At 47.0% G+C, this 11,232-nt stretch overlaps 1 protein-coding gene across 1 annotated transcript; it reads left to right on the forward strand.

Annotated features, from left to right (window-relative positions):
• The first annotated feature begins 479 nt into the window (after positions 1-479).
• LOC117040718 (aquaporin-6-like) lies at positions 480-5,235 on the forward strand. The gene is made up of 4 exons (XM_033138673.1): positions 480-849; positions 2,970-3,128; positions 4,189-4,269; positions 4,818-5,235. The coding sequence occupies exons 1-4, from the start codon at positions 490-492 to the stop codon at positions 5,016-5,018; spliced, it is 801 nt and encodes a 266-aa protein (XP_032994564.1). The 5' UTR covers positions 480-489; the 3' UTR covers positions 5,019-5,235.
• Positions 5,236-11,232: the final 5,997 nt, after the last annotated feature.

The following is an 11,232-nucleotide window of genomic DNA, read 5'->3' on the forward strand; positions in this document are numbered from 1 at the left end:
TTCTTTAAGGATGGATAAGTTTGATCTTTTTGTGTATCTGAAGAAGTGTGCATGCACACGAAAGCTCATACCAGGAACAAACTCAGTTGGTCTCTAAGGTGCTACTGGAAAGAATTTTTGATTTTGTTTTGACTATGGCAGACCAACACGGCTACCCACCTGTAATTTGATCTTTTTGCAGTCCATGGGACTCTCAAGAGTCTCCTTCTTACAAGTACAGAATGATTATTATATGGCACCTGTGATGTTGTGTTGCCTCTCCCCTTGTTTCCAAAGGAGGAACCAGCAGCCCACAAATTTCCCTTCAGGAATGTGGGCAGTGCCATACAGAGAGGTGGGAAAATAAAAGGCTGCCGTGATATAAACCTGAAGTTTCCTGGTCCAGCCCAGTATGTTGCAAACGCTTGCTTGCTTGCTTAGTGCTTGACCATCAGGGAACGATTCAAACGGCAAGACACACGGAGAGCTGTCTTTCAACCTCTTTTCAGGATGTGGAGGGAACTGCAGATGGTGGCTTTTTACCGGGCTGTCTTTGCAGAATTCCTGGCCACTGCCATCTTTGTCTTCTTTGGCCTGGGCTCGGAGATGAATTGGCCAGAGAAGCCCTCTGTCTTGCAGACTGCCATCACCTTCAACTTGGCTGCAGCCACCGCTGTCCAGATAGCCTGGCATGCCAGCGGATCCCACCTCAACCCGGCAGTGAGCTTGGCCTTCCTGCTTGGCTCTCGCGTATCGTTGGTGAGGGCAGCCTGCTATATACTTGCCCAGATGGTCGGAGGCATCGCCGGAGCGGCCGTCCTTTACGCGGTGACTCCTGAGGACATACGAGGAAGTTTAGGCACCAGTACGGTACGTCTGTCTCCGTTTCTGTCTTCTGAAGGTTTGCCGTCGTCGGGAAAGGCGAGGATGAGGCAAGGCCTCTCAAAAACAGCTAGGCTGTACCTGGGATGTTTCTGTTACATTCTTTAAAAATAATATTTCATTAGAAGAATGTCGTTCATAAAAAGAGAAGGGAGGTGAGAAAAGGAAGGAAGGAAGGAAGGAAGGAAGGAAGGAAGGAAGGAAGGAAGGGAAAGAAAGAAAGAAAGAAAGAAAGAAAGAAAGAAAGAAAGAATATGGTTACATCACCATACCTTAATATACAGATGTGTATATTCTTATTATCCTGATACGCATCTAATTGTCAATTACTCTGTGTAAACTGTTTGTTTGTTTGTTTGTTTGTTTGTTTGTTTGTTTGTTATACCCCGTCCATCTGGCTTGGTTTCCTCAGCCACTCTGGGCAGCTTCCAACAGAATATTAAAAACACGATAAAACATTAAACGTTAAAAACTTCCCTGAACAGGGCTGCCTTCAGATGTCTTCTAAAAGTCAGATAGTTGTTTATTTCCTTGACATCTGATGGGAGGGCGTTCCACAGGGCGGGCGCCACTACCGAGAAGGCCCTCTGCCTGGTTCCCTGTAACCTCACTTCTTGTAGTGAGGGAACCGCCAGAAGGCCCTCGGAGCTGGAACTCAGTGTCCGGGCTGGACGATGGGGGTGGAGTGAGACGCTCCTTCAGGTATACTGGGCCAAATATCGTGGTATTTATCCAAAGAAAGTCTGGGTCAATAAGCTGAATGGGGTTGGTACACAACACAACATCAGAGCAGAGCTGTGGGATGGGGAAGGGGAAAGTTTCTGTCGTCTATAGGTATGCCACCACTATTTCCAGGTTTCTTTTCCACTTGGGTGGAGATCTAGAGGGTCTCACCTGGTTCTGGGCAATAAGGACAGACTAGGGATTTGACTGTTTTACAATGCCCACCTCTCCACCCAGCACTCTCCCTGCCTAAGCTGACGGAGGTGGTCTCGAAGGTGGGGTGGAAGACTCCCAGATAGTTGATCCTGGCGGACTTGGACCTCCATGCTGAGGACTCCAACTCTGGGGCAGCTCAGGACTTTGTGGTTGCCACAGTAATCATGGGGCTGTCACACATGTCATTAAGTTTATGGCAAATGTAGTTCAATGCAAGAATGTGCACGTTGTAACAACAACAACAACAACAACCCTTAATTTCACATATAAGCTTGTGGGGTCTGAATTGGTGTGTGCAGACCCTCCAAGTGCCCCAAGGTTCTATGTTCTTCCAGCCAAGGGAGGGCATAACACATGGGTAGGCAAACTAAGGCCTGGGGGCCAGATCCAGCCCAATCGCTTTCTAAATCTGGCCCGCAGATGGTCCGGGAATCAGCGTGTTTTTACATGAGTAGAATGTGTGCTTTTATTTAAAATGCATCTTTGGGTTATTTGTGAGGCATAGGAATTCGTTCATTCCCCCCCCCCAAAAAAAATATAGTCTGGCCCCCCACAAGGTCGGAGGGACAGTGGATCGGCCCCCTGCTGAAAAAGTTTGCTGACCCCTGGCATAACATGTTCCCTCCAGGTAGCATTAGGGATGGGGAACCTGTGGTTCTCCAGGTGTTTTTGGACTCCAACTCCCATTAGTCCCAGCCACAATAGTCACAGACCTTCCAAGTGCCCCTATTTTCCAGGGACAGTCCTGAATTTACAGAAGTCATCCTAGTTTCTGATTTCATCCCATAATGTCCTGCTTTTCCTTAGGACTTACCGTACCTATTTTCATCAGAGAAATGTTGGAGGGTGTAGGTTATGCGATACTTGAGCCGAGGAGTTAAGGAACATTACAACCTTTAGAAGACATCTGAAGGCAGTCCTGTATAGGGAAGTTTTCTTAATTAATGTTTAAAGTTTACTTATGTTTTTTATGTATGTTGGAAGCTGCCCAGATTGGCAGAAAGGAAAACCAAGGCCTCCAGATCCCTCTCACATCCTTACTTAACAGGTGAGGAGGTTGTCACTTTTCATGTGGTAGTGAGTAAGTCTAAGAGATTGGCAGCTTTGGTAGTGGTATACTGTGGTCCCCCCTGAAAGCTGTTTCACTATTTCCTCCTCCTCCTACCCAGGTGAGAGTCAACGTCTCGTCCGGACAAGCTGTGTCCATCGAGCTCGTTTTGACATTGCAGCTGGTTCTGAGCTATCTTGTGTCCACCGATAGCAGCCGAAACAAAGGTTCTCCAGCTATCATGATCGGTGTCTCAGTTGCCCTGGGACACTTAATTGGGGTAAGTGGAAGGACCTGGGGCGGTTTAAAAACTACGGGGGAATCTGATGAACAAAGGAGGCAGTAGCTTTTGCTGATGACCAACTAATCTGTAGAATGCTGGAAGGAGATGCACCCCCAAGAGAGTGGGGCCCTAAGCTATAGCTTGTTTAGCTTATACGTAAATCCAGCACTGCTTCTGATGACTCCAGTCCAGTGTGGTGAAGTGGTTAAGAGTGGTAGACTCGTAATCTGGTGAACCGGGTTTGCGACTCCGCTCCTCCACATGCAACTGCTGGGTGACCTTGGGCTAGTCACACTTCTCTGAATTCTCTCAGTCCCACTCACCTCACAGAGTGTTTGTTGTGGGGGAGGAAGGGAAAGGAGAATGTTAGCCGCTTTGAGACTCCCTAGGCTAGTGATAAAGCAGGATATCAAATCCAAACTCTTCTAATGAGTAAGGGCTCATCTGGGCTTCCTATTGTGCTATGTTCCTAGGCACAGGTCCGAGCTTTAAAGTGTTGTGTCTGGCGTTTCCCCTGTGAACACCACTCTTTATCTCTGAATTGGAACAAATGGCAATCTACAGGGAACCTGAACTGCCGTTTGCTCCGATTTAGCATTTAAGAATGGGTTTTCATGGGGGAAAACACCGGGGGTGGGGTGGGGGTGGGCACGATACAAAAACAAGCACACACCTGTGCCTAGAAAGCATAGGGCAAAATGTAATTGTGGATAACCCCTGACTGTAAGTGACTTATAGAAATCTGGATGTGGGGACCTGCTATAGCAGGGATGGGGAACCTGTAGCCCTTCAAGTTGTTTGTGAGACTCCAACTCCCATCAGCCTCATCCAGCATGGCCTATGGTAGGGAGTGATGGGCACTGCAGTTCACCAATATCTGGAGGGCTGCAGGCTCTCCATCCCTGAGCTCTTGGCATGTTTGTTTTCTCCAAAATTATTGCAGCTCGAAGTCGTGCATCTGATGCCCTTCACTTAATGGAGATTCAGAGAAGGGGGGAGGGTGAACCCAGCAAAATATGCTTGTCCAGACACATCTCTTCCTGTTTCTCCTTCCTAGCATTACTACACCACCTGTTCCATGAATCCAGCCAAATCTTTTGGCCGTTCAGTTGTAGTCGGGAACTTTACAAAGCAATGGGTAAGTCGCCTCCTTTCTGACCCTTTGGCCCCTGTTACCACGAAGTCAGAAGGGAGCGGGGATTGTGTCCATGGGGTGAAGATTCAGCCACTACCTGGGATGGCCCAAGGCCTAAAAGAGGCCCCGATTCTCCTCACAGGACCTATATAGGATAGCCTATATGATATTGAGCGACAGACTAATCTGGCCACAATAAGGAAATTTTATCCATGTTATGATTATTGCCCAGCTAGTCATTTGACACTATGGCACCCTATTTGCAAAATTTAACAATTCCAAAATACAGAGGCGCTTTCACTTTCGCAAGTTTGAATATACTGCCTTCGGCTTTACTTGAGGGTTGATTTCAAAAAATTCCACTGGGGAAACGGTTAAATGCATGGGGTGAATGTGGCCTAACTTCCCTGGATCAGGGCCCCTTTCTTTCATTCTGATGCAATTCTTTTCTACCCCTATGAAGTGGGAACAAGTGATGTTTTGGGTAAATGAACTGCAGCCTCCTCTAGCCTTCCATCAGCACAAACTGTTTCTTCTCTTTGTCCCTGCAGATATTCTGGGTGGGGCCACTGGCTGGTGCAATCCTGGCCTTTGTGCTTTATACCTTTGTCCTTTACCACGACCCAAAGACCTTTGCGGAACGACTGGCTATTCTCAGGGGCAGCTATGATGCAGAACCTTTGGAGAAGAGTAAAGACCAGCCGACAGACTCTGTATCTCTGCCCATGCCCAGCCTTGTACATAGACTCTAGACTCCTAAGAGCATCCCATGGAAGAACGTTGATGGCTTCTCCTGTTTTTAGAAAGGACTAAGTGAGAAACCACTCTTCTCTCTCTGGCCACGAGAGGGCCCCAAGTGCCTTTTCTCTGAAATCTGAAGTCAGATTTCATATGCACGGTGCCAAATTTGCAACGACTCTTTTAGCAAGAGGAATGGCAGACAATAGGAATGGATCTGTGGTGTTGTATGGCCAGTGGGAGTTGGGAGGCACCGTGTAAACATGTGCATGCAATGCAGCGGACGGGCAAAGAGGAAGCCAGTATGGAGGCTCATCGCTTGCGGCGCCCAATGACTGTGAATGCTGCCAGCTAAGGTACCAATGATGGTGCTCTCAAGGTTTAAGTCTGCCGTCATCTGTGCAAAACCAACTAAACCAGGCTTCCTCAACCTGGGCCCACCAGATGTTTTTGGCCTACAGCTCCTATGATCCCTAGCTAGCAGGACCAGTGGTTGGGGATGATGGGAATTGTAGTCTCAAAACATCTGGAGGGCCCAGGTTGAGGAAGCCTGAACTAGACTGTGAGCAGTAGGGTCTCGACTCGCAGACCTATTTTCCAGGGACAGTCCCAGATTTACAGAAGCTATCCCGGTTTCTGATTTGATCCCAGAATGTCCCACTTTTCCTTAGGACAGCCCTATTTGCATCGGAGACACGTTGGAGGGTATGTGACTTCTGATGGAGCCTCAGTTGACGAGGGTGGCGCTGTGGTCTAAACCTCTGAGCCTCTTAGGCTTGGCGATCAGGAGGTCAGTGGTTTGAATCCCCGCAACGGGGTGAGCTCCTGTTGCTCTGTCGCAGCTCCTGCCAACCTAGCAGTTTGAAAGCAGGCCAGTGCAAGTAGATAAATAGGCACCACTGCGGCGGGAAGGTAAACGGTGTTTCTGTGCGCTCTGGCTTCCGTCACAGTGTCCTGTTGCGCCAGAAATGGTTTAGTCATGCTGGCCACATGACCTGGAAAGCTGTCTGTGGACAAACACCGGCTCCCTCAGCCTGAAGACGAGATGAGTGTCGCAACCCCATAGTTGCCTTCGACTGGACTTAACCGTCCAGGGGTCCTTTACCTTTACCGATGCAGTCACCCACCATATAAATCACCAGATTGTACATGGTGCAAACTCATACATTCTACTGAGCACACCAGTCTCTTGCCTTAGAGAGCCAGTATGGTGTAGTGGTTAAGAGCGGTAGACTCGTAATCCGGGGAACCGGGTTCGCGTCTCCGCTCCTCCACATGCAGCTGCTGGGTGACCTTGGGCTAGTCAGACTTCTCTGAAGTCTCTCAGCCCCACTCACCTCACAGAGTGTTTGTTGTGGGGGAGGAAGGGAAAGGAGAATGTTAGCCGCTTTGAGACTCCTTCGGGTAGTGAAAAGCGGGATATCAAATCCAAACTCCTCCTCCTCCTCCTCAGCTAACTGTCGAAGAAGGATCAAGGATGCTCTTAGCTATGGATGCTTATTGCCATCATTGGTCCTTCGCACCTGCTGTGCTCTTCATAACTCCATGTATGCAATGCTAGCCATGCTCAGCAGAGATCCATTTAAATTGGTGCTGGAGGAGACTCTTGAGAGTCCCATGGACTGCAAGAAGATCAAACCTATCCATTCTTAAAGAAATCAGCCCTGAGTGCTCACTAGAAGGACAGATCCTGAAGTTGAGGCTCCAGTACTTTGGCCACCTCATGAGAAGAGAAGACTCCCTAGAAAAGACCCTGATGTTGGGAAAGATGGAGGGCACAAGGAGAAGGGGACGACAGAGGATGAGATGGTTGGGCAGTGTTCTCGAAGCTACTAACATGAGTTTGGCCAAATTGCGAGAGGCAGTGAAGGATAGGCGTGCCTGGCGTGCTCTGGTCCATGGGGTCACGAAGAGTCGGACACGACTGAACAACAACAACAACTAAGGTTTACCAATTTCAGTGGGCCTATCCTGGGGAAAACTTAGCTGGGTACAACCCTACATTTCCAAAGCACTTCTAGAAGAAGCGTCTCTTTACGGGATGCCATGACCTTATCGCAGCAGCAAATGGAGTGATTTCCTAGTCGTGAGACCTTTACTGCTGGCATGGCAGAAGGACAATGATTGAAGGAGGTTCTACTTTGCTGTGCATAATATAAGCCAGTGAAGCCAAATATTCGGGGAAAGGAGGGGGGGAATTAAAGCACCATATCACACAAAGAGACTTAATATGAAATAAAAAAACCTCAGTCTAAATTAACTAGTTGCATGTTATATACTTAAGCAAAGGCAGTGAAGTATAGGTGGGTTCCCACAAGGCAAGACACAGCGATAACAGCAAGAACCTTTATTTAACTAACAGAACTGGACAACAGAGGCAAAGCAACTGCTTATATACATTTCTGAAGGCCTTGGCCACTCCCACTCCCAACGTGATTGGCTATCTAAACTTCCAAGCTGTGAATCGTAACTCAGAGTTTAAGGGCCAATGGCAGAGGCCCAAATCCTGAGTTGTTCTGTGATTGGATATCACGTATCGAATCAGAACACAGGGCTCAGAATCTTTAGTCCAGACTCAAGCTCAGGCAAACACAGACCACCGAATACATAACAGGTGGGTTTCAGAGCATGCACAGAGTTTCTCACAGAAAGTATGGTCTGACTTGAGTACCTTTTCAGAATCCTGGTTAGTTGATTTCAGGAGACCGAAACCTGAGAGTGAAGTCTCCCATTTTTATGGGAAAGTAATACAAAAAGGGCCCTTTACAGAGGTAGACTATTGTTTTGTTGGTGAGTTATGCTCAGTTTTTTATGTTAGTGGTCTCTGTGGCCAATCAGAACGTTATTTAGAAGCTAGATCAACCACCTTATAAACCCTGCACTTAAAAGGGCTGGTCAGTTCTGACTGGAATCAATGTAAAAAATAAATTTTAAAAAAGGCGTGGGGTAGATTAACTTGAGGGTGTTTGTTGGGGAATAAAAACAAACAGGATATCTGTCTGCTGCAGACTTCCAGAGAACTGGCCTGATTGGAGATCTTTTAGGGGACACTGCTGATCTTTATAGGAATATAGGAAATTGTCATTCTGCCTTCCGCTCAGTGAGAAAATAAAAGTGCTGTGATTTGTGCTGTATTTGTCCACTGTCCCCCCAAATAGGTGACCCAGACTCTGCTGAGAGAGACCTCAAAGGCTGGGGGTGATGTTTCCCTCCAAACACAGCACATAGAAATACAGTTCCTTCCCCACTTCTCTGCAACAAGATATCCCTGCAAGATGTTGACAAACCCTCCATGTTATGATGGCCACCTTATTTTCCATCTGTTTGCTTACAGCCATTTCCTGATGCACACAGTGAAGCAGGCAAAGCTTTTAACGGCACAGTGATAAGTGCTGGGAGAGACACTTCACTGTCTTAATTTCTGTGTGTCAGGAAACTGCTAAAAACACAGGAGTTGTGCCTGTGTTGTTAACCTTGCGGCATTCATCTCCTGCCAATTGCGGTGATGGGTGTTTTGCTAGAACGCAGCACTCAAGACACTTAGGAGATGGAATCTCAAGACAATGTTGCTGTTTACATAAAAGCGAGACTCGCAGCCATTGGGCATTTCAGTTCCTGTTGCATTTCCCCAGAATATTAGGTCTTGGCTGGGCTGGGTTTTGCCTGAGGGTAGACACATTCCTTCTAATATGAGCAAATGCTTTGCTTTGGAATTAAAATGACCAAGGGCTGGAGCAACCCCTACATGAGGAAAGATACAAACTTTTGACGCTTTTCAGTTGAGGGACATGGTAGAGGTGTTTAAAATTAGGCAAGGTGTGGGGGAAATGGAGAAAGTGGTTTTCCCTTTGCCTCTTGTAATACTAGAATCAACCCAGCCAGATGGGTGGAGTATAGACCATAAACTTGACAGGTAGACCATAAACTTGACATGAGTCAACAGTGTGATGCAGCAGCTAAAAAAGCCAATTCTGGGCTGCATCCATAGGAGTATAGCATCTAGATCAAGGGAAGTAATAGTACCACTGTATTCCGCTCTGGTCAGACCTCACCTGGAGTACTGTGTCCAGTTCTGGGCACCACAGTTCAAGAAGGATACTGACAAGCTGGAACGTGTCCAGAGGAGGGCAACCAAAATGGTCAAAGGCCTGGAAACAATGCCTTATGAGGAACGGCTTAGGGATCTGGGTATGTTTAGCCTGGAGAAGAGAAGGTTAAGGGGTGATATGATAGCCATGTTCAAATATATAAAAGGATGTCATGTAGAGGAGGGAGAAAGGTTGTTTTCTGCTGCTCCAGAGAAGCGGACATGGAGCAGTGGATTCAAACTACAAGAAAGAAGACTCCACCTAAACATTAGGAAGAACTTCCTGACAGTAAGAGCTGTTCGACAGTGGAATTTTCTGCCAAGGAGTGTGGTGGAGTCTCCTTCTTTGGAGGTCTTTAAGCAGAGCCTTGACAGCCACCTGTCAGGAATGCTTTGATGGTGTTTCCTGCTTGGCAGGGGGTTGGACTGGATGGCCCTTGTCGTCTCTTCCAACTCTATGATTCTATGATATGATAAAATTATTATTATTATTAAATTCCACGTGGACAGTGATACTGGAGGCAATACAGCCATCATGACTACTAGGGTTAACTTCCATGAACTGCTCTCATTCTCTTTGAAAGACGTCCAAGTTGGTTCTCTTCACGGCATCTTGCGGCAGTAAATTCAGCTATACAGCTGCAAAAGTAATGTGTTAAGTGTGTTTTAAATGCATTATACAAATGGGACACTAGATGGCGATGGCGAGCTTATGGCAAATTCAATATATATTTTTAAACTTTTTTTAAAAAGCATTTTCATACTTTTTTATATGCGTCTAGATTCCGCCTTGGTTTAACTGGGCAATGTGTGTGAAGAAGTATGTTATTTTGTTTATTATAAATGGGCTTCATAGCAACTTTATAATAATTTTATTATTTGTATCCCCAGCCACCCTGGGCTGCTCCAAGTTCTTTCCAGCACCAGAATACAACAGAGACAATATGGTTAGAAAAGGATACTGGCTCCTTTACCAAAAAGAGAAATCATTCATCTTGATATGATTCAGAGCAGTTTGGAAGAATAAAGACGGCCCTTCCTAAAATCCATATAATCAATGTCAATAAGGGGACGCATGTTCGCTTTTGAGGCCGACCGAATGCCAGCCTTTAATTCGCGATCCACTTACAATCTCTTGTCCCCGCTTTGTAGATTTCTCTTTTCTTACAGTGCCAGAGTCCTGTTGAGACAGCTTCCGCATGGAATTGAAATTTCATTCGCCCTATTGACAGCAGGGACGGTCCGGGGGCACGAGGATGTTCCGGCTGCAGACAATTTATCTCTGGCTACAAATTCACCCGCTGTCTTCCCAGCTTAGCTCATGTTACAAAAATGACAGCCCATTTCTTTGGAATGATTAAGGAAATGGACTTTTTTGTTGAGTGGCTTGCTCCTCTGCCCTCCCTTCTGCATCCTTCCTTATGTGGTGCCATTCCAATGAAAAGTGATTTTTGCTTTTAGTCCAGTTGGTCCAGCTGCAAAGTGCTTTTGCAAAAAAATATGTCTCCCATCCTGGGATGGGAACCAGCTAACATGAGGCTCTCACTTCTGGGCACTGGCTGTAACCATTCCCAGTCCATGCCTTTGTTTTGTTTCTGGTGCTGCTCAAAGGCCAGATACGGTGTGTGTGTGTGTGTGTGTGTGTGTGTGTGTGTGTGTGTGCCCCATCCACACAGTCTCTAGAAGCCAACTGAAGTCCTAGCACATTCTTGCTGCCCCTCCAACCCTGCTTTTCCCAATGTGGTATCCTCCAGATGTCTTTTTTGAAAAAAGAAAAAAAAAGACTACAACTCCCATCATCCCTGGCATTCCGCCGCCTTGGCTGTGGCTGATGGGAGTTGTAGTCCAAAACATCGGGGGGGGGGCACCAGGCTGGGGGAGGCTGCTCCAAGGTGCTGGAGAGACTGAGGTTAAATGAGTGGAAGGCCCCGTCCTCTGCATGAGGAAACAGGGCTTGAAGGCAGTTCTCTTCTCTGCTGGCTCAACTGCATTGAATTGTGGCGTTGAAAGGGACCACAAGGGTCATCTAGTCCAACCCCCTGCAATTTAGGAATCTTTTGCTCAAGGTGGGGCTTGAACCCATGACCATGAGATTAAGAATCTCATGCTCTACCAGGTCTGATTTGCATTAGGGCTGCAAG

This window comes from Lacerta agilis, chromosome 2, assembly GCF_009819535.1.
Source record: "Lacerta agilis isolate rLacAgi1 chromosome 2, rLacAgi1.pri, whole genome shotgun sequence".
NCBI lineage: Eukaryota > Metazoa > Chordata > Lepidosauria > Squamata > Lacertidae > Lacerta > Lacerta agilis.

What these genes read in the sequence shown, in the direction of transcription:
- LOC117040718 (XM_033138673.1), top strand. Translation starts at nt 490, where the DNA reads ATGTGGAGGGAACTGCAGATGGTGGCTTTTTACCGGGCTGTCTTTGCA. An exon ending in CCCTGGGACACTTAATTGGG is followed by an intron (nt 3,129 to 4,188) that starts GTAAGTGGAAGG and finishes TCTCCTTCCTAG; the next exon opens with CATTACTACACCACCTGTTC. An exon ending in GGAACTTTACAAAGCAATGG is followed by an intron (nt 4,270 to 4,817) that starts GTAAGTCGCCTC and finishes TTGTCCCTGCAG; the next exon opens with ATATTCTGGGTGGGGCCACT.